Below are 26,967 nucleotides of genomic sequence, written 5' to 3' on the forward strand. Positions count from 1 at the left end.
TGTGCAAAGGAAGGGGACAATGTTCTGACATTCCAGCAGGCTTGCTTAGGACACTTCACCCTTTTCAACAAAAATATCACCAAGGGACCCTTAAGTGTCCAGTGACGTGAGTCCCGAGGTCCTGACATTCACCCTGAAAATGGTGCTACAGGATGAAATCACAGCAGGTATGGGCAGAGCCAAGCAGTACAGAAAGGGCACTGGATTGCTTGCTGAAGTTGCAGAGTCTAATATTAGCCACAGATCGGATACTTTAGAAAGCCTTTCTTGAAGGACAGAGATTGTAGGACAGCTTTCCTGCCCGTAATCCCCTGGAGCAGCACTCTCAATAGCAGGTCTTTGAGGCTTGTAACCCAAATCCTGCCAGGCTGCACAGAGAGTACAAATGGCTCTTGGATACTTTGGTCTGTACCTAAAATAGGAACAAAGCTGCTCCCATGTGCCTCCCCACAGAGCTGGGGGAGGAGCTCACACAGTATCTGAGAGTACCCATGGTGTCTGCATCTCTCCTATTTCTACTACACTCACAAAATTGTACCTTTCTCTCAAGATACTGAACTTTGGCACCAGGAAATAAGCCACCTTCTCTGCACACCCAAGGTTGTAAGGATATCCAAGGACAACCAATTCAGGTTGATACATGGCAGGAAAAATGTGCAAGTAAGACAGTGCAGCAGCCACCAGCAGCAGGAGCGGGTAAGTGAACTGCAATAAACAGCGATGGGTATGGGATTTGTGACATGCTGTCTGCACAGAGAATCTGAGGTCCCTCTGTGACCCTAAACATTAGGGTTCAGAAACCAAATGACACACTAAGAGCAGACACCAGTTTCAGAATATTGGGGTGGGGATGCCAGCAGGAAAGAGAGTAAGTGGAGCTGTGTCAGTGGGCATCACCTGTCACTGCAGGATTTAGGACAGAGTCCAGGTAGCAAACAGCTGCTGAGTGACAGATAAGGGGGACTCGATTTAGCCCAAACAAAAAATTCTGCATCAGACTTGAACAAATGAAGAAACTAAATGGTACAGAATTCAGGATTATCTAAGTGGGAAAAAGGAAAGCACATACATCAAAATATCCTTATGGTGTTAGCAGGAAGCTGTGTATTATCTTCCTAGGGAATAGTATGATGAGCAGTAATGTCTTGAGATGGCATTGACCCTCAAAGAGGAGATGTTATTCCAGAAAATTCATAGAAGACATTGCTTTTACAGGAATAGCCATTGGTAAATGGAAAGAGACCTAGAAGATTTTCAAATTTTCCTAATAAAGAATGTTCTTTAAATCCCACCATCTCTGCATTTCAGTGTAACTGAGATGGAAGAGACCTGTTCAAAGCACTCCAAGCACACTCTCTAGGAGAGTGCACAATTTATAAAGGTCCTGTGAGTAAAATAAAGCTCTTGCTGCTGTAATGTGCAGGCTTTGATGGCATTCACAGATCCAGGCTCTGCACCACAGGCTCATACATTCCATTACTGCTGTACATTTTTTTGCTAGACTCCTTCTGCTTTAGTCATGTAAAACCCAATACCCCATTGGCCACAGCCAGTGCCAAAATGATGCTATATCTAGTGCTATGAGCAAGCAGATGTGGAGGCACCCAGGTGGAACTGGAATTCATAGCCTCTACAGAAGGAATCCACAGCAGACTTGGAACAGAGATACCTGCTTTCTGCAAAGACAGTGGGGATTTATTTTAATGACCTGGCTTAGCTGATGATATGAAGACTTTAAGACTCCTCAGACTGTTAGTGTTGGGAGTGTTGGCATGAGAAATGTCACTGATTCAGAACATGAGCATTTTTAGAGAGGAAGTTTGGTGCAGTTAATCATGGTTTGGATCCTCTTGAGAAGCATCACTGATGTGTCAGCCATAGTATCTACCCCCTGACACCCTCATTGCCTGACCACAAACATATGCCTCACCATGATCTACAAGAAAGTAAATTTCTGAGTTGTCTGCTAGTGATAATTTCTTCAAAACTCCCAGCTTACCTTGCTCTGACAAAAAAGCCATAAAGTGATAATAGAAAGGCATGTTCAAAAGGATAGTCCTGTTAGCGACAGCATCTTATCAAATTTCAGGTGTAAATAATTGCATGTTCTTCCATGAACTACCTGTGCAGTTCCAGTTAGACACTGTACCACAGCATCCTCTCTCAAGACCTGAGGAATTACAGTATCTCCTGAAGACAAGCCTCCTCTTTTGTTCATAAACAGGATCTATTTCAAGAGTACATGAACTATTTCCATGAAAATGCTGTGTCCTGGTCTTGAGTTATAATGGCTTTGGGATCCTCATTAGGATGTAGAGGCGCATGAATAAAAGAGTAGGATGAAGTGCCATGCTAGTCACAACTCAGAAGTGACTTGAATGCAAGAATCCACACAAGGTGAGATTTGTTGATGGGCAGATGGACCAGTAAGGCTGCAATGGCCAGCAGGTCTGCCCAGATCATGTGCCACAGCAGGCACAAGCATTCACTCACCACTGCCAGACCTAGGCACATCCAGCTCTGGGAGTACCAGTGCACAATTGCATTTGGAGTTTCATAGAATTACAGAATGGCTTGGGTTGGAAAAGACCTTTAAGTTCATCTCATTCCCACCCCTGCCATGGGCAGGGACATCTTCCACTATCCCAGGTTGCTCCAAGTCCCATCCAGCCTGGCCTGGGATACTTCTGGGATGGGACAGCCACAGCTTTCCTGGGCAAAGTGTGCCAGGCCTCACCATCCTCACATGGAAGAATTTTTTCCCAGTATCCCATCAAACCTTGTCCTCTGGCAGTGGGAAGCCATTCCCCCTTGTCCTGTCCCTCCAGGCCCTTACTCAAAGTCCCTCCCAAGCTCCCTTAAGGGAGTAAAAGGGGCTCTGAGCTCTCCCTAGAGCCTTCTCCAGCCTGAACTAATCTTGCTTACCTCAGGTCCTACTGACTAGGAGGAACTTCATTTTCCCACTCGTGGGTACTGTTCCCATTGGCAAAGGCCACCCATCTGCTTTTCCAGTGCCCAGCATCACATCCCAGAGCTCACAGACAAAATGGCCATCAGTCTTGCTCAGAGCTTCATTTGGACTCACTGAACATGGTTTCAGAGGGTAACATTCTTATGGACTCTAACTAGAGGACTTGTTTGACCTCTGAACACATTATCATCCTGTTCACAGTGAGCATCTGCTGGATAAATGATTACATTTTTATAAATCTGTGTATACTCATAAATATATTGTCATATAAATACTAACCCAGCAGGGGTCCAGCAGTCCATATTCTGAAATGAAAAGTGATTTTTAAGTACTTCATATCCTAATTGTTTCATGAAGTATTGAACACACCTGGTAGGTAAGAGACTGTGTGTCCGTCTTTGTTCTTCAGACCCTTTGGATGTCTCAAGGTACAGATCCCAAAAAAACTGGTATCTTTCATGGCTTGAAGGCAGCACTCTGCAGAGGGATTGAGTAGCAGTATTCAGCACTTGTAATTCTAGACTCACCATGATTTATGATTATGGACTGCTGAGGCATGCAGGGTTAGCACTTCTGACCAAGGCTCTGCTCTGAGTTCTTCTCTGCTCACTGCTTTGCTGTACAGAGGGTTGTGCTGGGTCGTGGTGCTGCTGTGGCTCTGTGTGCTGGGGACCCTCTGGTGAGGACACAGATGGGTCCTCTTGAGTGGGAGGACTTGGGTCACACCTCTGTAACTAAAAGAGTCACAGTGAACACAAGGGAAATAAAAGGCAAACAACACATGAGCACCTTCCCTTGCTCCAGGGGTCTTAGATGGTTTTGTTCCACCTATTGCACACACTGAAACAAGCAGACTGTTGCTTGTAGAAAGCCCAATCCCAATCTTTTGGAAGTCAGTGGGAGTTTTCATTCGCATCAGTGGGCTTCGGATCAGCCCTAGAAAAACTGGCTTTATAACTATAGACATTGCAGATCAAGCACTGTTTTAAGTTGGTGTCAGTTATGCCATGCAAGGATCTACTGGACAACCACCTGCTTGTAGGCGTACAGGGGTCCCCTGGGGCTCTGAGATGGCCGGAGTTTCCTGGCAAGATTGTAACTCCAGGGCCCCAGTACCTTGTGTAAGTATGTCCTCTGATACGCTGTGGCAACCTGGCTACTGTAACAGAGACTCTTTACAAGGCATCCTTTTGCCAGCAGCTGGATTGTACACTGCCTAGTGAGAATGGAGCAGGTGGACTCCAGCGGGTAAGCAAGAAAACTATCAGCAAGTCACTGTGTTTGTTTTAAAATTGTTCACATTTATGTCTGCAAAGGTATTTATAAGCATGTTCATCATAACCGTGCTGACTACAGCTTTAGAAAAGTCTGGCAAGAAAGAGCTGATGGACAGCATTTCAGTAAGACAAGGGAACAGCCTTAAGTGCTCCAAGAATGCATTATAGCACAGAACAGCAAACAGGATCTGTACTCCCAAGGCTTGAAAGCAAGAATGATGGAGTGGAATTTTTTTTGGCCTTCGTAACACAGGACAGAATAGATCATCTTAAGGGTGTTTTTTTTTCCCAGCCCTGAAATCTACACAACTGTCCTGAGCTGATTCCAAAGCCGTGGTGCACCGAAGAACACTTTCTCCCTGTTTCGACTGAAATACTATGAATTACTTTAACCACTGTTTTCCATGTAAAGAGCAGCTGCAATTTCGCTGAAGGAGACCCGGGTCCCCCGCGCCGAGATCTCCCCGCGAGGCCGCCCTGAACCGGGGCCCGGGCGGGCAGGGCAGGGCCGGGAGCGGAGCGGAGCGGGTCAGTGCCGGGAGTGGAGCGGAGCGGGTCAGTGCCGGGAGTGGAGCGGGTCAGAGCCGGGAGCGGAGCGGGTCAGTGCCGGGAGTGGAGCGGAGCGGGTCAGGGCCGGCAGTGGAGCGGGTCAGAGCCGGGAGCGGAGCGGGTCAGTGCCGGGAGTGGAGCGGAGCGGGTCAGGGCCGGGAGGGGAGCGGGTCAGAGCCGGGAGCGGAGCGGGTCAGTGCCGGGAGTGGAGCGGGTCAGAGCCGGGAGCGGAGCGGGTCAGTGCCGGGAGTGGAGCGGAGCGGGTCAGGGCCGGGAGTGGAGCGGGTCAGTGCCGGGAGCGGAGCGGGGCAGGGCCGGGAGCGGAGCGGAGCGGAGCGGGTCAGAGCCGGGAGCGGAGCGGGTCAGTGCCGGGAGCGGAGCGGGTCAGGGCCGGGAGCGGAGCGGGTCAGAGCCGGGAGCGGAGCGGGTCAGAGCCGGGAGCGGAGCGGAGTAGAGCGGGGCAGGGCCGGGAGCGGGGCAGGGCCGGGAGCGGAGCGGGGCAGGGCCGGGGCCGGGAGCGGGGCAGGGCCGGCAGCGGGGCAGGGCCGGGAGCGGAGCGGGTCAGGGCCAGGAACGGGGCAGGGCCGGGAGCGGAGCGGAGCAGAGCGGGGCAGAGCCGGGAGCGGGGCAGGGCCGGGCCCGCCGGCGGCGGCTCCGCCCGGGCGCGCAGGGGCCGCTCGCGGGGCGCGGCGGAGCCCGGGCCGGCGCTGCCCGGCGCGGGAGGCCGGAGGTGAGCGGGCTGCGGGCGAGGGCCGGGGCGGCCGCGGGGCCGGGCCGGGGCGGCCGCGGGGCGCTGGCTCCGCTCAGCCCGCGGCCAGCACGGGAGCGCCGCTTTTACCCCGTGGCATGAAAAACGATGGAATTGGGGGAAGATTTTCTTGCTGGCAATGAAAACTGTTCCCAGAGAAAAGGACGGCAAAGCTGGTCAAGAGGCTGAGGTATTTAGTTTGTGATTTGAATTGTTTTTAGAAAGATTTGTGTAATGATCAAAATTCAAGTAGGATAGTGACAAAAAACCAACCCTAATTTTAGACTGGAGTTGCCAAAAACTTCAGATCCTTGGCAGCAAACTCCACTTCTGGAATTATTTCAAGCCAGACCAACTGGTAGGTTTTAGGAGGTAATGACAATGGGATAAGAGTAAAGGTAGGTGTCAGGGCATGAGGTGTGTGTTTCTGGAGCAGACCAGTGTTAATTTGCAGTCTGACAGCTGAAGTTTAGCTCACCATATTGGAAAATGCATCTTTATCTATATCAGTTTATCATCAGTTAAAGGTAATTCCTTCTTTCAAAAGTGTAATATGGAGTTTTGTGAGATAAGTTTTGTCAGAGTCAGATGGCAGGTGTGTGAGAGAGGACGCACGTGGTGAAATTTGTCCTCAGAAGGAACCTACCTCTCCTTCAGCCACCAGTGAGAACTGGGGTGAGATGTGAAACTCAGCAGATGACTGATGAATCTACAAGTTCAGATTATCAAGATGGCCATGAGACTTGAAAATGCAGAGGAATTTTTTCTGTATTTCTGTTTTAAAAAAAAGGCCAAAGCTTTTTTTTTTTTTTACCTGGGGGTTGTACACTGAAAGATAAGACTTCGTGAAATACTTGTGTTCAGAGCAGCAAAGAAAATGCCAAAATGGAAAAGTGCATCTTATGTTCAGCCAAAAGAGCTTTTTACTGAGAATCAAAGCTGCTGAGGCTTATTAGCTCTTAAAATCTGTTGAATTTTGCATATAATATTAATTTTCTTAATCTAATTCCCATGTAATGTCAGAGTTGTTAAGGAGATACAGTAGAGATTTCACAGCCTGACAATTGCTTCCAGACAGGAAGGACAGTAAACACCTGCAATGAAAAATTATTTTTGTCCTTTTCTTTCATTGTAGTCTACCAAAATCCACAGAAATGGGTTTAATTCTGCTGTCTCTCACATCAGTAACTACAAGAGACTTAGCTCCTCTGTTCACATGTGGCAAAGATTAGATTCATGCTTCTAACCTTTCATGTTGGGCTTAGGGATTTCAGCTCTAATCAAAATAAAAAACTCACCTGAGTTGTGTCATTTCCCATGTTGTTGGACAGTGTCTGGGGAGACCCTGCATTACCAAATGAGAGACAAGTGGTGCTGGAGGATGTCTCAGCTATCTGCTCTTGCTTCCCAAGTCTGTTTGGGGACACCAACCTGTCTGAACTCCCAAGGCCCACGGTTGTGTACTCGTGCAGGCATCCTCACAGGCTTCAAAGTTCAGTTTCCTGGTATATGCCTTTTTGTCAAAATAGAATGAAAGAAGTCTTATTTTTAAAGCTTCTCCTCGTGATAGAGCTTTTTTCCTTCACTTCCTGAGGTCACCAGATTGATGGAGCACATTTTCATTGGTTTTTTAACACCACTTGCAGTTTCTAACATCCTTTTGAATGCAGAACTTAAATTATGTCTTATCTGAAGGAGCACATGAGCTCTGGAGTGTCAACATCTTGACAACAGCCAATCTTCTATAAACCTGGCAGTGTCCCATAAACACAAAAATAACTATATTAGGCCTTCCTGCAATTCATATTTTTTCTGACAGAAGTTAATGAGAATCCTTGATCATATTCATGAGTCCAAGAAGGCTCAAGAAGCAAAAAGGTGTCAGGAAAGTCCAATTGCTTTCTGTTCTTTGAGATACATAACAAGAAAATTGATACTATTTTTCTAAATTTTTAGTCTCTATTTTAGCTCTAGCTTTTATAATACTCTAGTCTCTTCTGAGCAGAGCTTTTGAGGGGAAATTGCTTTCAGGCTCAGAGAATTATCCAAATTTTTCTTTTCTGACATGTTTATGGCAGAGAACAATACAGGGCAGGGAAGGAAGTGAAAGCCTCTGTAGATCACTTATTTTAGCATTATTCTAGGAAGTGGCTTATGTGGGCTCAATACACAAAAGTCAAATTGCAAAGCTGCTAATTCTGCTTGTGAAAAGTGATTATGGTGAAGGAGTGTTTAGTCCATACAGCTACAGGTGACAAGGCTCCAGCCACCTGGGCGCATGCCTGAGCTTGGTCACATTTTCTTCCAAGGCAATTCCATGGGACTTCTCTTTTTGGAGAGCACTGTGCACAGAACAAGTACATGTGACCAGTGCTTGCAGCAGATCAAGGGACCTCACAGCTGAGCTGTAGCAGCTGGGTGCCACCTGCCAAGGTCATGATAATTTGTCCAGACTTTGGAAGCAGTTGTAAATGAAAGATCCCTCGGGGAATCTTTGAATCCTAATTCATAGCAAATTTCTCTGCAAGAGGTTAAAATGCAGCTAGAATGTTATTTTACACTACTTTTTCAGGTCTGAGATGAGTAGGGGATAGTTCTGTAAGTTTGCTACTCACTCCTGAAGGAAATAGGAGAGAAATACAGGCATGGTGTTTGGTGTGATATGATCCAGAGGGTACCTGCAGTTGTGTATGTATGCCCAGAAATTGCTTGGGGCTGCATCTATCACATATTTAGGCTTAACTTTCTGGTGGTTTTTTGTTTTGTTTTGATTGTTTTGTTTTGTTGTTTTATATGTTTTTTGGGTTTTTTTTTAGGTTCCTTTTGTAGAGGCCTGTAAGGATTTGATGATATGAATCCAGATATTTCCAGGTATGATGTAGCAGATGGACATTTGGAGCTCAGTAGAGGTACAGTTTCATTAGCTTGAGCTGTGTTTCTGTAGAGAGAGGTGCCACCTTTGCTGGGTCTGGGCCACTTGTTATCTCCCCTTACACCTTGCATTGAACCTGCACAAATTATTTTGAAGCCAGAAAGTGAATTGCACTGAGGAACTGGTATGGGGTAAAATCACTCCCAAGTAAAAACAAAAGAAGTTTGGTTTAAACCCAAATCTTTTTCTCAAGCTGGTTCTCTGTGAAGCCTCACAAATTCCTGTGCTGAGCATGGTGGGGTTGTGGCAGTGATTTGGGAGGGCTGGCCGGATTGGGTGGAGGCCAGGGTCCAGTCTTTGATGGCTCTGTTGGTTTACACTGGCTCTCAGTTGTAAGGAGCCTCTCTCAGCAGGGGAATCTTCATGCTGGAAAGAGCAGCACTTTCATTTTAAGGACTGTAGTGGATCTCTCCACCCACTGATATAATCTTAAAGGAAGCACATCTGTTTCTTTTATCACTGTTATCCTCCAGTCTTAGGCTTTGTTCAGGTAAAAGTAAACTTAGAAGAAAGAAGATTATAGAACATGAAAGTACTGACATGCACAAGTCAGAACAAAGAGTCCATCTTGATTTTCTGTACTGTAGGGTGTAAGTAACATGAATAAAATGTTGAAATGCTGAAAACTGAGTCATTATATCACAACATTTTCTGAAAAACCACATTTGTTTAACAAATTTAGACTCATTGGATGTATCCAGACATTACTATGACATAACAAGTTCACACTAAAATCCAGTGGAGGTGCAGTTGAACTGAGGGGCATGCGGTTTTGAACTGACTCCACTTTAGCTGTGAGTTTAGAGCCTGTTGACAAGAACAAAAATGTCACGAGATTTCTGGAGTCAGAACTGTTTATTGTGCTCTCTGTTTTATATCCTGCTTGTATTTCTAATGTCTGTTCCAGGTTTCTTCCCTGTAGAAGAAAAGCCACGCTTTCATGTAAAGGAAAAGCAGAAGTCAAAAGGCTTACTTAAAAATAGATTACTCTTTAGGAGGCCAAAATCTTGTAATTATTTCTTACTAGTAAAATTAATTATCTTCATTCTAGTTAATATTAATTGAGTAATTGAACACTTCAGTGGCATCTGTTGCAGGTGTGGAGTTTACACATTTCCAGCACACTGCAGGTTCTGTCGTAAAAGCTGCAGCTCATGGAGTCCCTAGACCTGCAGTAGACTTGAGAGGAGCTGTAGGGGAACCTCTGCCAGGAGCTGGGCACTGCCTCCTGCCCAGCAGCATGGACAGCCCTGGAATGCCCAGTGCAGGCTCTGGTTCTGGATGAGTTCCAGGAGCTGTTACCCAGCCCAGGCTGGGCCTGCTGTAAAGGGTTGAGGATGCAAAGCGTTGTTCTCCACTGGATGCATCCTGGCCACTTCAGGTGTTGGCAGAGCTCCTGTCCTTGTACCTGCTCGTGGTGTGTCTCAGTGCTCCTGGTCTCACATATGGACATGGCTGTGGGGTGTTTTCCAGGTGTCTGCAAGTCTGTTCTGTGCCCTTGGCCACCCTCCTCATTCAAATAAAGGTTTGCGTTTTATTGTAGGTCTCTGCTATTTGCATGTATTCACCTTTAGTATATCTGTATTGAAGGTTTTGTATTTAATTCTACCGGCACCCTATTGCAGGTTCTTCTTAAGTAAAAAGAAAAAATGTCATCATTTTCCCAGTTTTGAAAGTCCACTTAAGGCTGTTATCTTGGGGGTTGTTTTTATGGTGTTGTCATCTTTACTGATGAGTATGCCTCGGCAGATTTGTCCAGAATTAAACAGCAATGTCAAGAATCCAATGCATGTTGCCCACTCCTTTTCCAATATGCTTTAGTTTTAATTAATCCAGGAGTTTTATTTGGAAAAATAGGAAATGCATTCAAAGAGGACTGCAGTAATTCCATAAACTTTGAAACTGATTCACCTTTTACTGAAACTGGTTTTGACCAGAACTAGTGTCTTTGTTTTAAAAGTCAGTTTCAAAAATAAAGAAATTCTTCAAATACTTTTCTTTGTGCGTTTGCTGCACTGGTAGTCACAGGTTATGGCATATGCCTTCCAACCCAAAAAATGCCAAGGCTTTAAATCAAAACAGATAAGGAAAAATAAATTGTGAAAGAGGTAAACTACAGGCAGTGTTCACATTATTTTGTTTGTAATGAGCAGAGTTATTTTTATCCCTGAGGTACTGTAAGAGCTTTTGGGACAATGGCTTCCCTGTTGTTCATCTGTCAGTCTTCATACATATTTGCAAAATCCTTCTGTAGGGCTTGAAAGATGAATTGTCAGAGTCTGTGTTTAATGTTTTCAAAGAAAAGATCTGAGGAATTTCTGTTTAGAGAGGATATTGAATTAAAAGCATGAAAGCAGAATTCCCCAAATAATCACTTCCGTGTGACTTTCCTTGTGAAGTTACTTGTGGTGAATTGCAGTGAGGAGAAAGTGACCCTGAGGACGGGTGTTTTACAAAGGACCGCTGTGCCCGCCCGGCCGGGGCCGCCGGCCGCTTCGCCCTGCGCGGCCCCGCGGCGCCGGCTCGGAGGAGCGGCCGGCTGCGCTGCGGCAGACCGGTGGCTGCTCCGCAGAGGATCGCATGGGTGTCGGAGTTCTCTCTCCGATCCGTCAGCAAACACAGGGTTCCTCAGCAGATCAGGAGTCCAGGTTGAGGAATGACCGTGTTCGGCAGAAGACAAGGGCTGAGCAATCCCAATGAGCCCTGTCTGTGTCCAGCGGGATCACTTACTGAAAGGGTCCCACTGCACATGTAGCTGAGCCATCCCATAATGCCAGAATTGCTGGATAAATAGCACAGTGTGGTTGCAGGCTTCAAATCTTGACAAGGAATACACCATCCTATAGTGATTTGTTTGTGTAATAGGTAAAGCTCCATTGGAGGCAGGTTCTCTTCATGTTAGGCACTTTCCAGCAAAGAAAAGAGTGCAGTGCCTACAGAAACAGCCAGAGTTTTACATTCTGCTTCATAGGCTGTTCCTATCACAGAGCTTTTAAGTAATCTGTGCTAATGAAGAATAATTCATATTCACATTTGTTTTTCAATGAACATCATCATGTGACAGATTGCATTATTCATTAAGCAATAATGCTTATGAAAAGTGACTCTCAATGCTTTTAATCTTTGAGAAGGAGAAATCTTTCAATCAGTTGCTATCTCAATGTTTTTGACATATTTTGCTTTTGCAGTAATGTTGGGAATGTAGATGTTCTGAGATAAGGTTTTAAGTTTTGTGTTTTGAAATGAAAAATCATGAAAGCATGTACTAGTTTTAGAGGTAGGAGTATAATTTAAAAGAATCTTAATTTTAGCGTAATTAATTTTTTTCCCCTAAGCTTTAGAACAGGCTGGGAAGTTTGCAGGAACAAATACCTGGGAAACTGATGGAACTGTTGATACTGAAATTTAAAGCCAACTCATAGAAAGTAATTAAAGCCTGTGTGTTCCCTGCATAAGGGAGGAGAGCAAGGGTTGTGTGAAAAGTCATTCACTGTGTGTGTAGGTGTACTGCATGTAATAGAGGATGCCTCCCTCAACTTCAGCAACAGATTAATCCCAAGTGATAGGTAAGCACTTTCCTAATCTATGTTGGCATTCTACTTTGCTGTTTGATCTTTGCGAGGTCTGTGGAAGAGGTTGCACAGATTGGTCCCTTAGGCCTCCTTATTTAACACAGCAGGTTCTCTTGTTTTGCCCCAACATCAGCTGTTCAGGAGTTCAGCACTTCACTGAGGGGGATGCTCAGAGGTGTTGGTGTGATGAATTAGAAAACTTGTCTGGGGAAATGGTCTTGCTGGGGGAGAAAGAGGGACAAAAGTGCTTGATTCACTGTAGGGTTTGACTGTATGAATTAGGAGCAATGGTGATGCTTTGGGCTGCAGGAAAGTAGGAATTGTAGGTGAAACTATGGATGAAGAGCTTCTGAGGGCTGCACAGACTGTGGAACCTGGAGTGTGGCTGAAGGCAAAAGGACAGAAGAGGAAGAGCTGTCTTGGAAGGGACCAGAAGGGGTTGCCAAGGGTGATTCTTAGAGGATAGGTGAGGAGAGGGCCATCAGACCACAACAGTATGATTATTTAGGAATGTTTATTCTTCAAAAGGGCTGGAGAGTCAGGTAATGCATTGGAGAAGCATTGCACTGTCATAAGAAAGCGGCTTTATTGAGAGCTGTGTTGGTATTTTAATGTGACTCAAGTATGACTTGGAAGCTTGAACCTCCCACCTGCTTTTTATTATTCTCAATTTTTAAGTTAGAATTAAACTTTTCAAGGCTTGGTATGTGTTTGTTGAGTAACAGGGTTAGTGATAATCAGTTGAGTGATTTCAGTTGGTAGTAGAAAAAGTGTCAGGGGTATATATTGTCATGAATGATCTGGACAAGTATTTTTTGCTCCTCCAGCACCTGAACATCCATGCCCATAAACTGGGTTGAAAGGCCAGAACATGCCTTTGTAAGAGTTTCTCACTAAGTTATTGCTGCCCAGGCTCAAAGTCTTGAGCCTTATTCAGTGTGTATTCTCACCGTGTGATTCCTTTTTGTGCCTTTCTCTTCCAAAATCTGTCAAAAGGCTTCTATTGGTGTATGAACTGCCTGTTGGTACAATCTTTGTGGATAAAAAGCATTTCTGATTAGAAGCTTTTTGGCAGATTTTACTGTCTCTTAACTTAGATTGAAGGACATGATCTCATTAAGATTGTCTGACTCTTTCTTTGATACTGATAAATTTAGAGAAAAAACAGGTGAGCAGTTCTAGGAGAAGTAATCTCCCTCTTGATTCTTTGACTGATCTTCCAACCTGTCTTCTTAGCTCACTGTGGCCTGAGGCAAATAACTTGATTTTCTTCCTCAATTCTATTAAGTGATGTCAGACAGTGACAGCTGTTTCTACAGTGAGACTGGAGGAAATAGTAGATGTCAGGAGAAAGGATGAAGGAAAAATACAAAGAAATTGATAAGTAGCTCATTTGGGGTTTATAGGTGTCTCCTTGTTATATTTTACCTTTGCACTCTTGAGAAACACACATATGTCTGGGACTATGTGTTTTGTGGAGATGTTGTAGCTGGTGCTTTGAGTGCCTCAGTTGCTTTACTTGAACGCCAGTGGTGTCTGTTGTCCTTACTAAGCCTTAACATGGTCTGTAGCTTTCTGCACAGTGCTGTGGCCAAACAATCAGCATGCAGTGTCCTGTGGTTTTTCAATTATTTTGTTTGTTTGTGCGTTTGTACAGTTAATGTTCAGTAGCAGAACATTGTTCCCAAGTGTCAGGACAACAAGGTTTATGTTACCTCACCCTGCCCTTGGAAGGTATGTTACTTCATGTTGGCATGTAACAGCAATGTTACTTCATTTAATAATTCAGCCATGGACTAGGTACCAGCCAAACAGAAAAGGTCTTCAGCTTTTGTCTCTGTTGCTTTTACCCTGATAACTTAATACAGTACTTTGTTTTTCAGACTAGTTTGATGAGGGCTGCAGTTCAGCACAGGTTTTTGCAGCATTAGTAGGGAAGTATCTCCAGTTTCTTGGAGGAAAAATATGGCACAAGCAGCTGTGGTATTTCAAAATTTATATCTACCTTCTTGGGTTTTTCTTAACTTTCAGGAGAGGAGATTTGCACTTCTTCAGCGATCTACTTGTCAGCAGTTCATGGGAGACTTTCCTGGCATGTAAAGGTGCTATCTTCCAGGACAGTCAGATCCAAGCACATGTCGTCCATCGCAACATGTAGGAAGACAAATAAACATGGTAGTAGGCAAACGAGCATAAGCATGGACCTGTTGCTTGAGCTTAATCACAAGCAGGGAGCATCAGGAAGGTGGGAGATGTATGAATGGCCAAGAGCAATATAGAAATGTTGCCTAGGGAAAGAAGGATGCAGGTAGGAAAGCTAAAGCTCAGCTGGAATGAGGGACGTGAAGAGCACCCAGAACAGCTTCTGAAAGTACATTGGTAGCAAGAGGGAGGCTAAGAAAAATTGGGGTACACTGCTCTGAGCAACTTCTGACCAAAGACATGGTGAAGCCAGAGGTATTTGGGGCCTTTTCTGGCCTTGTTTTTAGCTAAATAAACTAATGCTTGTTTTTCACTGGGCAAAACCAGGAAGTTGTACTCATTCCCCTCAGTGAGGGATGATTGAATAAGAAGAGCTGTCTGATTTGCATTCTGACGTGGTGAGTGACAACAGCTGAAACCTGTGCTGTGGGTCATACTCGCAGTCTGCTCGGAGCCAGGCACTCGCAGGCAGAGCAGCCCAGCAAGGAAGGAGCTGGCAAGTGGAGCATAAGGTATGGGAGGTTAGTATGGAATTCATGCTGGGTGAGGAAGATGTTCTCTGCAGATCTAGGTAAGCAAGTTTGTGTCTATTTGCAGTTTCAAATGTTTGATTGGGCATTTTAGGGTTTTTCTGGAACAGAGCTCTCCCAAAAGATGGTGTACATAAAAATTTTTGCCTTTGAACAGAACAGCACATGACTTAGAAAATGAATTTGTTCTTGTGTAAACAGCAGACATGAAATAATTTGGTAGGAAATGTCAGCTGGTAGATCTAAGTGAGGGGAACATCTAAAAGCTAGGAAGCTGAGGGCAACTGGATGTTGGTGGAGAAACAAGGCTGCACAAATCATTTCAAATTTTCAATTATCTTCCAAAGAAGAGGATATGGAGAATGGAGTCTGGGTGAGGAGGGTCAGCCTGGTGAACATAGTGTTGGTGATTATGAAGGTAAGGAGGTTGTAGTTTCATTTCTCTTGCTACTGGTCAGAGTTTAAACATATTATTTCATGCAAAAAGAAATGAAGGTTCTGCCAGAAATTGTAGTTTTAGGGAAAGGGGTGTGTAGAGTCACAAGAGGAAGATATGAGAAGGCTGGGGAACTAGACAAAAAAAGCAGAATTAGCTGCAGGTAAAAAGGGATTAATACTAAAACCTGTACATGTGATTGGAGATTCTGCATCAGTTATGGCCAGAGCAAGCAGGCTTGTAAAAATCTGCAAAAAAAGTTCAAAGAAATGGAAGTGTAGAGGGTGATGGGTTCTGTAGGAATGTTACTTTGACAGGGTGAGGAAGCATGCTAGGAGGGCTAAGGTCAATCAGTAGTTCATGGACTGGTACTATATGGAAAGGTTTAAATATTTTTTCATTACCATGGGAGGACCTTCTTGGCATTTTTCTTAATTGATAAATTTCAGCTGAGTCCCTTTGACACTGTACATCAATGATTAAATTTGCATTATAAGAAAAGTCTTAAAATGGTAAAGAACCAAGAGAAACATAGTTGAAAAAGGGATCTTGGGCAGGGGAAATGTTGTTTTGAATAAGGTGATATCTGAAAGCAGATATGATTCCAGGATGGGTAACAGAGATGAGGAAATGGAAATCAAAATCAAAACTGAAGTGAAATTTGAAAAGATTAATGTATTCCCTTCAGGTAGGAGAGACTCTAACTAACTAATCACCGTCTCAGTATGCAGAAAATAATGCTACATGTAATTAATAATTTTGGAGCAAAGATTTTTTTATCCATAAATTTTACCAAATCTTTAGTGATTTTTTATCAATAAATTTTAACAAGTCTTGATATATATTAGAAGAGATGCATAAAAGATTTTACAAAGAATACAAAACAAATAAAATCAAAGAAAGAAAAAAAATTATCCTAAACTATAATACCAGTATTGTGATCATTAGTGTGAAGGTTTAAAAAAAGAAAAATTCTTGGAGATGGAGATTAAGATATTAACTATAATATGAGTGTTGAAAAGATAGCCTGTGCTATGTTAGTCAGAGCTTTAATTGTTAAAATTATTTATTTCTGCCTAAAAGAGATGCAGTAATTTTCATGTCTAAACTAGTAACTTCTCTTGAGTAGCTCTAATAAGTAGCTTTAGTTGAAGACATCAGGATTATGGGAAGTGTCAAACAAGAAAAGCTATCAGGAGAGAATTAATTCATGGAGTTCTTGGCTAACTGATTTCTTAGTAAAATGAGTTAAAGGTTCAAATGCATAATAGGCAATGGAAACTCAAATGTAGGCAATATGAGCCAGAGTAGGGCAGGAACATAATGGCTCTTCCAGTTTGAAATAACAGGAACCTTTAGAGCTATACGGAGGACTTTGTTTCTTGACCCCAGTTTCTCGGGAAGATAGGACAAGCCTCTCCATTTTGGTCTCCAACATATCGAGACTGAAGAGATTTTCTTGGTTTGCTTTAGCATTAACCCCATGGAAAAATAAAGCAACTTGACTCGAGAAGCAGCATAACTGCAACCTTGTGGTGGTGTCCGCATCAACCAGTGATTTCCCCTGTGGCAGTGCTGTGCTGCAGGGGATAATTGCATCCTGGGAAAACTGGCCCTACCAGGAAGGCTGCTGCAGGAATCCCTGCACTGCTCTGGCAGCCAGGCCATTAACATGATGCTGCACTTAAACTAGTAAGACTTGGCTGACCTAAATGGCTTGGCCCAGAGCCACTGCAGGGATGTTTGTACCTTTGGCATGGTTCACCCACAAACCTGTATAATCCACCTGTAGACAATAGACCATGTCTGCTATAAATGAGCACTTGAAGGCCTCTGTAGCCAGGTCTTTCCAAGTTGTGTAAGCTGTTTCTCTCTGTTTCATCCCCACCCTTATCTGCTGTATTCACACATGTAAATTTACATGAATAATTATGTACCAATATAGTAATGTTTTGCTTGGGAATGGAGTCTGTAAGTGAAGAAAGAGAATAACTCTTTAAAGATGTAAGGAACAGTTATCATTGCCTGCATAAACCTGCTTAGCCATTTTACCTGTGAGACAAGCAGTAACCTCTTTAGCTGGATGCCCTGCTTCTTTTCAAACAGTTCTGCCTGGAAAGCGAAACCTGGCCCTGCAAGGTTAGGTGCAGTGGTGTTCTGTGGCTCAGGGTGGGGACCCTGCTGTGCTGCTCTGCTGCAGGCACTGTGGATGCAGCAATTCCTGCTCTCCTTGGAGCAGCTCAGCAAGCCCAAGAGAAGAGACCTTTGTAATGATGAGGATTCAGATGAAACCACTATATTCACAAAAACAGAAAAAAAAAAATCAATACCAGGAAAGGCAAGATTCAACAAAGTAAATACAGTGAATGGGGCCACTGGGCTTCAGAGTCCAGTTGCTTCAAGACCTGTGTCACCTCAAAGGAGCTCAGTGAAGTCCACTTTGCTAGCCTTCTCTTGGTGTCCTATGGGCTCAGGAAGTGCTGAAGCCTTGTCCTCCCTTACCCCATGGTATAGCTGTGATACTTCTCTGGTTTTGGTTTCATCCTTACACATACCTTTCTACAACCAACCTAAAATTGTTCTTTCAGCATTTACAATTTTGTTGGCTGTTTGTTATGTCAAGTTTGTATGTTAAGTCTTTATGTTGATCTGTCCAGTGTTTCCCACTGTTGTTTGTTATCTCTGTTCTTGCTGAGCTCTGTGTGCGGGGGTGTCTTCTCTGTTAGACCTTTGTTCAGAGCTGAAGGGCTTGGTTTGGCATGTTACAAAGCTACAGTGCAGGACAGATGCTGTGTGAAGTATAAAGAACTTATGAGAAAGAAATGGGCACACACTTTTCTGTGGGTGCTCAAAGGGCCTTTTAGACACACCATTGTCTTCAGCTTTTCAGCAGCCTTGACTTGAGAACTTGACCTGCATAAATTGCAAAAGATATATGTGTTGCTTCATACAGTACCCTGTTCTTTATTTTTGCAATGTGTAAAGACTGCTGCAAAGATGAATATTCCATGAGAGTGATCCTGACTATCTGTTTTTTGCACATGAGTGTCAATTAGTACTGGCTATTTGCTTCCTTAGCACACTGAATATATACATCTCCCCTAAGCAAATTGGACATCGATTTTGTATTCTCCTGCAGAGTCCCCAGTGGAGTTGAGCTGCTGTTCTCTACCAAGTGTGGCTTTGTGTTGTTGCCAGATATATACATTTCTGGAGGGAGAATGTGGGATTGTGTAGCTGCAAAGCTGGCTGTGATGGCATCTTTCCTCATCATGCCTTCTGCCTGTACAGTTGGAAAACCTACTGAAGAAATGTTTTTTGAAGAGCTGAGCCAAGGAGGAAATGTCTTCTTGGAGTTCTCCTAGGTATTCCTAATGCTTTTCCCAACTAGAGTTGAGATTTTTAACTGCTGAGAAAGTTTACCAACATTTTGAGGTTGGTATGTTCAATGCCTGTAAAGTTCTTTGCAATTCAGGTACCTCACTTAGGTTATCTGGCTTTTCAGGCTGGTATCCTGTACTGTCTGAAGTGCAAAAGTTGTTTTGGTGTGGTGTCACCATGCTTCATGGTGACAGGATGTTGAATTCATCGTAGGCTAAGCCCATATACAGTTTGCTTCTACACAAACACATTCTTCTCTAAAAATGTAGACTTTTTTTGAGAAACCTGGGCTCACACAGTCTATAGGAAGTTTGGGGACATCCTGAAAAAATGGTTCACAGAGGCTTGGGCAGCACAGCCCAGCCTGTCCCATGGGCACAGGGTTGTGTCACCCAAGTGGAGCTGTACTGGTGAGTAGCATGTTCACTGAGTAGTCTGAAAAGTTTTTTCTGGCAGTATGTGTGCTTCAGTTCTCTCTGTCACCAGGGAGCCATCACCAACCTCCACGATCCTGGCTTCAGCTGTTTTTGCTGGAGCACAAAGGGAATTGTCCTAAAGGATCCTACAGCCCTGCCAGAGGAACAGTGGTTGGTAGCAAATGTTCCCACCTCCAAACAGCCTTGGTGGGGACAGGTAGATTATCCTCTAGGCCCCTGAGAGCTGTAGAGACTTGAGATTTGGCAGGCAGTTCAAAAACTGTTGCATCCGGCTAGTCAGGCTCTTAAAACAGGATTTGAAGAATCTATAAACCCTGTTTATCTCCATTTTGTGTGCCAGTGGTTTTTTATCCAGGCATTGTTTGGAAGAAGAAGAGCTAGAAGGAGGAATGGAGAGCAGCCTGGAAGTGGCATCAAAACTGCAGTTTCCAGAGGCCCAGAAGCTACACCAGAAAGAAAATGCTGTTTATTATTGTCAACCTGAACTCTAGTAAACACTGGATGTTCTTTTTACTTCCATTTCTTTTGGTTGCAATTCTTCAGTATGTCAGGTTCTTGATTTTTAGGAGGATTTTTATGCTGTGGGTATTATTCTGAAAAGCTGAAATCAGGCAGTGCACAGGGGAGGAGAAGAATGCATTTTTCATAAGATGGTTTTCCTTTTTCTTTGGGAAAAGTTTTCCTGTTTTCTATATATGATATAGAAATTCTATATATGATATATATATATTTTTATAAGTGATTAGAAAACTTGCATCCACTTACTATCAATTATACATATATTTTTAAGCAGCTTTGGCCTCAAACTGAATTAGATGTGCATGTGCCAGGAGAAATGAGTCAAATTTGTTGAAATAGAATCCTGTTTTTCCCTGTTGTAGTCAGATGAAAAGACACATTGAGAAGAATAGTAATGTCCAAATCAAGAAAAGATGTTACATTTCATTCCAGTGCCTGAAGGGAGCCTACAAGAGAGATGGAGAGATACTTTTATAAGGGCTTAGAGGGACAGGACATGGAGGAATGCCTTCAAACTGAGAGACAGTAGATTTAAATTAGATATTAGGAAGAAATTCTTCCCCATGAGGGTGGTGAGGCCCTGGCAAAGGTTACTCAGAGCAGCTGTGGCTGCCCTTGGATCCCTAGAAATGTCCAAGCCAATGTTGGACAGGGCTTGGAGCAGCCTGGGATAGTGGAAGTTGTCCCTGCCCATGGCAGGAGGTGGAATGAAATTCAAGGTCCTGTCTAACCCAGCCCATTCTATGACTCCATGGTTGTGATTTAGAAAATATCCCTCAGACACCAAAATGTGGAATGAGTTTAACAGAGAAATTGCATCAGAATTACAGATATCTTCAAAATAAAATGTCTGATTAATTTTTGATTTGATAGGCAGTTCTTGCAGAAAATAGACCAGGCCTTGGGACTGTGCTTGAAGAGGAGCTTTATAATACTTGGACCAGACAAATTGTATGCTTTTCGCCTAGTTTCCTAAGGTGGCATCTCCTGTGCACTGTTCTGATTATCCAATCGGCATTTCATTCCCATTTCATCCTTCTGTGGCTGCACTGAGTCTGTTTGACTTCAGAGCTTGTGTTTGGGATGTTGGTTGTTACAAGCTAAGAATGAGCAATATCTATTGGAGGGCGGTGCAGCTCATATTTCTGTATGAGGTAGAGTTATCTAGAAACAGTATTTGTGTGTTCAATTGTCATTATCAAAATTCTGCTGTTGATTTTGCTGCTAAATTCACTGATCATATATGTAGATTGCACAGTCAAGCATAGTTGTTAAAATTGCATTAAGAACCCAGCACAAAATCCACCTAGCACAAAAATTCTTACCTGAAGTACCTTCCTTAATAATTCAAAGCAAAAAGCTGATGTTTTTTCTTTTATAAGGCGAAGTCTCAGAATAAGTATAATGCATACACACACAGAGATAATGGAATGATAATCTGTAAATAGAAACAAATAAATACAAAATATCAAAAACTGAAAAATAAGGATATATACATAAAAAGTAGAGCAGACTTACTGCATCCCCACAGTACCAAGCTATAGAGAGGAGTTGCTGAAACTGAGAAGTTTGGCACTAATACTCTGTTGAATTCTGAGGCACTTTTCTCCATTTTACCCCAGTTTTGGTTTGGTGCCAGGAGTCAGCATTTACCAAGCACACGATAAGGATCTGTGAACAGGTTATCAGTTCCTTGGGCAGTGCTGCATCCCACAGCTGCTCTGCTTCCAGAACCAGATGCCACCTCAGCAAGGGTGTAATCCTTCCTAGGCTGCACCGGCTTGTGCTGACAGGTTTTCTTGTGTGCAGGGCTCACTTTATCCTGGTCTCTCTTCCTTCCAGGATGGCTCGCTCTCTGTATGAGTGGCTGTGGCAGCACGAGTTCTGGCTGCCCCCAGGAATCACCTGGGAGGACATGCAAGAATCTGAAGACACTCATTACCCTCAACCTCGTGATCTCCTGCTCAGTATCCCTTTTGCTTTAATCTTGGTAGTAATTCGATGTGCCTTTGAAAGGTAAGTTATTTAATAGTGTTTGTGGTTTCTTAGGTGCAATGGGAGCAGTTTGGGTCGAAAAGCTGGCTTTGTTGTCTATGCCAGTGCATGACTGAAGAGGTCCACAGAGACTCCATGTCGCAAAGTGTGCTGACGTAGATGCATTTTTCAGCTCCTTCTTTTCAGCCCTGTGTACTGGCTAAAGATGAGCACAAACCCTATCCTTGGGGTCTATTTGCAAGCATTGTGACTTTGTACACATAGATCAGTGTAAGTGAGGTTTATGTGTGTGTTTTGCTGGTTTGTGTATGTTGTATATTACTTGCTATTTCTGGATTGAGTGTGGCAGAAAACGTGTTAAGACTCCATCATACAGTTAAATCTCCTTTATCTTGAGTGATGGGAATCTGGAGTATTGTACCTGATAGACAAACCTGAACAAGATGCATCAGATTGGGCTGAGCCCTGTGCCTCAGCATCAGCCCTGCTTAGCACAGGGGGCTGTGTGGCACTGACCCCCTGGCAGTGCCACTGCTCTCTGCCAGGGACACACATTTGTAGCTGCTTCCTCTGACTTACAGTTGCTACAGACCCCTCAGTGCTGGGCTGCCAGGATTTCTGCTCCCCACATTCTGCTACCAGATCTGCTTTTGGGGCTGCTTTTTGCAAACTCTGTGATATCATACTCCAGTGCTGGCACAAGAAGTTACTCTGACTCAAGGATCTTTCTGGCCAGAACCATTTGAATGTTTTGCACATTACACTTCAGGACAGAAAATTTGGGCATTATGACAAAAGTATAACAAGAAATCCTGCAGGTGTCACTAACTTTGAGTTTAATTATTAAAGTCCTGAACTGGTGCCATTCCTTGATGCAGTTTGGACAAGAGTTAATGTGATTGGTGACATATGATTTGCTGGTGGAAAACTGAGATTTACTACAGCATTAACTGTAGTTAAGACTGCAGAGCAAATCCCCTTCGTGATATTGAATACACTTTAAAGTGTTTTTTAGTATATTCAAAACCCAGTATTCTTAGTAGCTCTCTGAAGAGGTAATTATTTGAAATCTTTGGTGGTTTTAAGCTTAGAAAGATGGGTGGAAATGACATTTTAAAAAATGTTTTCTCTTTTTTTTTTTGAAAAGTTGCTGCATAACAAAATGGAAATGGACTTTTCTGTAGACTAGAAAGATGTTTCTTCTGCAGATTCTCTGTGACACAAGAGTAGCTTGGAAAAACAAATAGAAGTTGAAATTATTCTGAGCTCTCCTATGAGAGTATTTTTATCTAAAAATACTGGCTATAATTTGGGGTATTTTATTAAAACCAAATATGTGAGTAATTACTGAAATAATAATTTTAGGATGATATAAGATTGGAATTAAAATCTCCTCTTTGTAAACAATATGTTCAGTGTCCATTCCATAAATTCCATGGTTTTTATCCTGGACTTTCCTGGGGACATGGCCAGCTTGGTTACCTCTATTCATGTGGAAACCAAGGTGCTCTAGGTAGTCATTAAAACACAAGTGACACATTTCTTCCCTGCTGGTGCACGAGACCTGGCTGGATTCCCTACTCCTTCAGGTGGGCCCTGCTGGTCAGTGACACAGATGTGCTTCTGGTGTGGGGTTGGAAATTGGGCCCATGTGCCACTGACTGGCACTTGGCCAATTTATGGCTCCCCAGTGCAAGACATGGCCAGGAAGAAGGAGCAGCCAAACTCTTCCCTGTGGTGGTTCAGGACACGATTCAATGGGCACAAACTGCATGATGCTCCAACTGCACTTACAAAAGCTGTCTTCTTACTGTGACGGTGCTTAAACATTGGAACAACTTCCCCAGAGAAGAAAGGAGTCTGCATGGGCAGAGATACATGATGCCCAGCTGGACATAGCCCATGCAGCCTGCTGGAGCAGGAGGGTTGGGCTGGGTGATCTCCAGAGGCCCCTTTCAGCATCTCTGATTCTGTGCTTCTGTGACTCTTTATTTGTGTCCCTTTATTTGCCTACCTCCTGCCACACCACTCCCAGTCAATCTAAATATCTTTTTAATCTGCTTTTACATGCCAATGGCCAAGTAAAAAGATTTTTTCTTTCCCATGCAAGTGCTGCCTCAGCTGGGAGTGTTTCCACAGGCCTGGTCCTACTCATTAATTTTAAAGCTGTTTTGATTCACAAACTTCATTACATAAAAGCTACATGTCACACCCTTGAAAAAGATAACATCACAAGCCCATTTTACAGGTCCAGGAAGCCTATAATCATAGCACTATTTTACCTATGCAAATTACAAGCCGGTGTTCTGAGCTGTATTCTTGTTTGTCCTAACTCTGCAGTAATTTATTTCAGCATGACTTTTTCTCATTCTGAATCATTACTGTTTCACATCCAGTTCATCCTGGAGAAGAAAGCTTCCCCTGGGAAGGTGAGGTGTGAATCCAGCCTTCAGTTTCTCCATTGCTTTATCTGTATCTTTAAACAGTGGCACTGGCCCTGTTTAAATTAATTTACACCAAGTTTGTGAATTGCAAAAAGAAATGTGTGTTTATTTCTCATTTTCTGTGTAGATAACCCTGACTGTATTTCTTTGGACACCTGGTTTGCAGATTGAAATGAGTGGCTGTAACTAGTAGACAGATTTGGGTTTGGTGGCTGTAGCTTGCCCTCTGGCAATTTATTCTACCCTCAGCCACCACCAGCTATTGCTTGCAACTCTGCATTGGGTGCCATGTTTTTCTCTCTCTAGATAGTTCCTGGTGGCGTCTGCTTTGGGATTTCAGAGATGTTATAATGTGTTCATATGATCAGAACTACAGGTAAATAAGAGGCAGGGGAAGTCTGGAGGATTTTCTGCAATATCTGCATCAGCTGCTGTGCTGGGACCGATTGTTTCATCCTTTTTTTAGGCATTAAACATGTGTAAGGATGGATTTTTCCTCTCCTTTGCACTGGCTGGCTGAACTGGGGAAAACTGAGACAGCAACATCCTTCTAAGAGCCAGTGATGCAGGGGATGAGGTGCTGGCTGTGGGAAGAGGACCTGGGGTGTCTGGGTGTGGCCTGGGAGAGCTGAGGAGGTTGTGGGTGCAGCCCTGGGGGAGAAGAAACAGCTCACAGGTTGTGGAGCAAGTCCCCTGTGAGCTGGTTTGTGCTGAGGAAGGTGGGGAAAGGTGGATTCAGTGCTTCAGGAGAGTAGAAAGCCCATTTCTGCTGCAGTGCTGGGTTATGCCACAGTACTGAGGCAGGAACTGGGGGAAGCAATGAATGATGTCCAAAGGATAGAGAGGATAGAACTTGGGAACTTCCCTTGTTCCTTTAATATTTGCAGATTGCACTTGTGAGTAGGAGATATATTCTGCAACCATAACTTGGAGTTTGCTTTTACTTAGCAGAATTTTCCCTGGACATAGTCCTGCAAGAATGTTGGCTTCTCTTCTAGTTATGTAATGTTTAAGACCATTTTTGTAAAAATCAAGTTCTTGGAAAGCTATTATTCTGAAGGAATATTGCAAGGTGTTTCTTGCCTGCATGGTTAGTAAAATGTGGCAATGTGTCCTTTGAGTAATAGTAAAGCTACTGAAAACCATTCTTTACATACAATATTTTATTTGTCTGATTTTAGACTTGTCCAGGGATTTTTTGGTGGTGGTCACTTGAACGGAGTTGTCAGTGAATTTGAATCCACACAGTTCCCAGATTTCGCTAGAAGAGGATTTTAGTCAGAAATACTAGGTCTCTTTGTGGAAGGGTGGTGTCAGGATGTGACTCACATGTTGTACATTTAAAGAAATGGACACTCTTCATCAGCCAGGAACAGATACTTGAACTCAAGACCAAAAGAAGGAAAGGACACCAGTTCTGAGTATTTAATTTAGAAATTAATCATTCTAAAGTTTATTTTGCATAGAGACTTTTGTTGTTGATCAATAATCAGGAAGGATCTGGAAACAGTTTGCTGTTAAGGTCTTACAGGCAGGGCTTGGTGCAAAGATGAGGGGCACATTGCAGCATTTAACTGAAAAGGGACCTAACTCTGTTTGAACAGCAGCACTGTAGTGAATCCAGGCCTTGTATCAAATGGCACAGTCAGTGTGGAACATCTGCAAGCAGGAGAAGCAGAGACTACGCCAGGAGCATAGCAATAGCCCTGTGCCAAAGGAAAGCAGATCAAAAGAGACTGTGCAGTTCAAAGAACAGAAGTTCAGATTGCTGCTGTCACCAGTTCTGCATTTCTTAGTACTTGAAGGTATTTGCAAGTGGCACCCTTATAGATAATTTTTTTTTTAAATCCACCCCCAAAGTTTTTTGGTTGGTTTTTTTTTTTTTGTTTGTTTGTTTGTTTTGGTTTTGTTTTGTTTTACCTCACACTAACTCTGAAAGCCTCTGCAGAAGGAGTGTAGCCCACTTTTGAAAGGTGGGATAGTAGCAGTTTAACCCCATTTATGATAAATCCACTTAGTTTCGACTTCAGGAGGTTTTGCACAAGACAGTTTGTTCTGTGATTACTCAATAAAGTGCCTTGGTGAGAACTCTGCCATGTAAAATATGGAGTGAGAGGTGCTCACTGATGGAGGAGTAGGCTGGTGATGAGAATCATCTCCCTGACTGTGTCTGAGAGGGGCAGAGTTTAGTCCTCAGATTTACCCTTTTGTCTTGCAGAGAGCTGATAAAGTGCCATGATGAGGCTGTCCCTGCCATTGAGATGACATATCTGTAATGTTGAAATCAGTACTAGCATCATCCTTTTAGGGCTGTTCTTGGAACAGGACTTAACTGAGAACTGAGTCAGAGCATACAGCTAACACATGCAAATGTCCCTTAGGAAGAATTTCAGGCCTTGGTTTCCCAATGATGTTCATAAAAGTAGGATTGGTTCCATAAATCATGGGTAAACTGAAAACCTCAACAACAAAGTAATTGTAACTGGTTACACCCTGTCTTCATCCACTGCAGCTGGCTTGTTTCTGTTACAGTGAGATTTCATGCCATGACCATAAGAAATCAGCAGGAAATATAAACAAGTCAGGGATTAAACAAAATTAAGAAAATTTTCAGGACACTTTTCAGTAAAATAAATTTGTTGGAAAGCTACATTGACACCTGACATTGTCTTTGTTTAATGTATCTGGAAAATGTCATACATTTTAGTTCCCAATATGGCCTGATAAGAAGTGGCAATAAGGTTGTTTTCAACAATAGAATTGATTACATCTTCCTCTTCAGAGGTGCTTGTATTTATGCCTGTTCTTTGAAAGAGAAAGATCAAGCCCACTGTTTAATACAAGAACCAAGATCTAATGCAGATCTTAAAATAGATGTTTTCCCAGCTTCAGTGGTGTTATGGATACTACTGAGATACTGTGTTATTGTTCTTAGCACCGGACCTGCTGGTCCAGTATCACTCTTCTTAAACCA

At 43.4% G+C, this 26,967-nt stretch overlaps 1 protein-coding gene across 12 annotated transcripts in view; it reads left to right on the forward strand.

The window, feature by feature from the left end:
• The first annotated feature begins 460 nt into the window (after window positions 1-460).
• Window positions 461-26,967, forward strand: part of CERS4 (ceramide synthase 4) — a 45,317-nt gene continuing 18,810 nt past the window's right edge. Inside the window, exons 1-4 of one of the 12 annotated variants that reach the window (XM_085562714.1) lie at window positions 471-696; window positions 4,541-4,776; window positions 8,362-8,416; window positions 21,397-21,570. In XM_085562714.1, the coding sequence (XP_085418840.1) occupies window positions 8,397-8,416; window positions 21,397-21,570 (194 nt within the window). In that variant the 5' untranslated portion in view covers window positions 471-696; window positions 4,541-4,776; window positions 8,362-8,396. Of the gene's footprint in view, window positions 697-4,540; window positions 4,848-4,959; window positions 5,061-5,404; window positions 5,736-8,361; window positions 8,455-21,396; window positions 21,571-26,967 lie in introns of those variants that run through there. The other 11 variants (XM_085562719.1, XM_085562722.1, XM_085562716.1 and 8 more) reach the window with 11 other exon arrangements.

The sequence above is a fragment of the Lonchura striata genome, chromosome 28 (genome assembly GCF_050655825.1).
Source record: "Lonchura striata isolate lonStrDom1 chromosome 28, ASM5065582v1, whole genome shotgun sequence".
NCBI classification, from domain to species: Eukaryota; Metazoa; Chordata; class Aves; order Passeriformes; family Estrildidae; genus Lonchura; species Lonchura striata.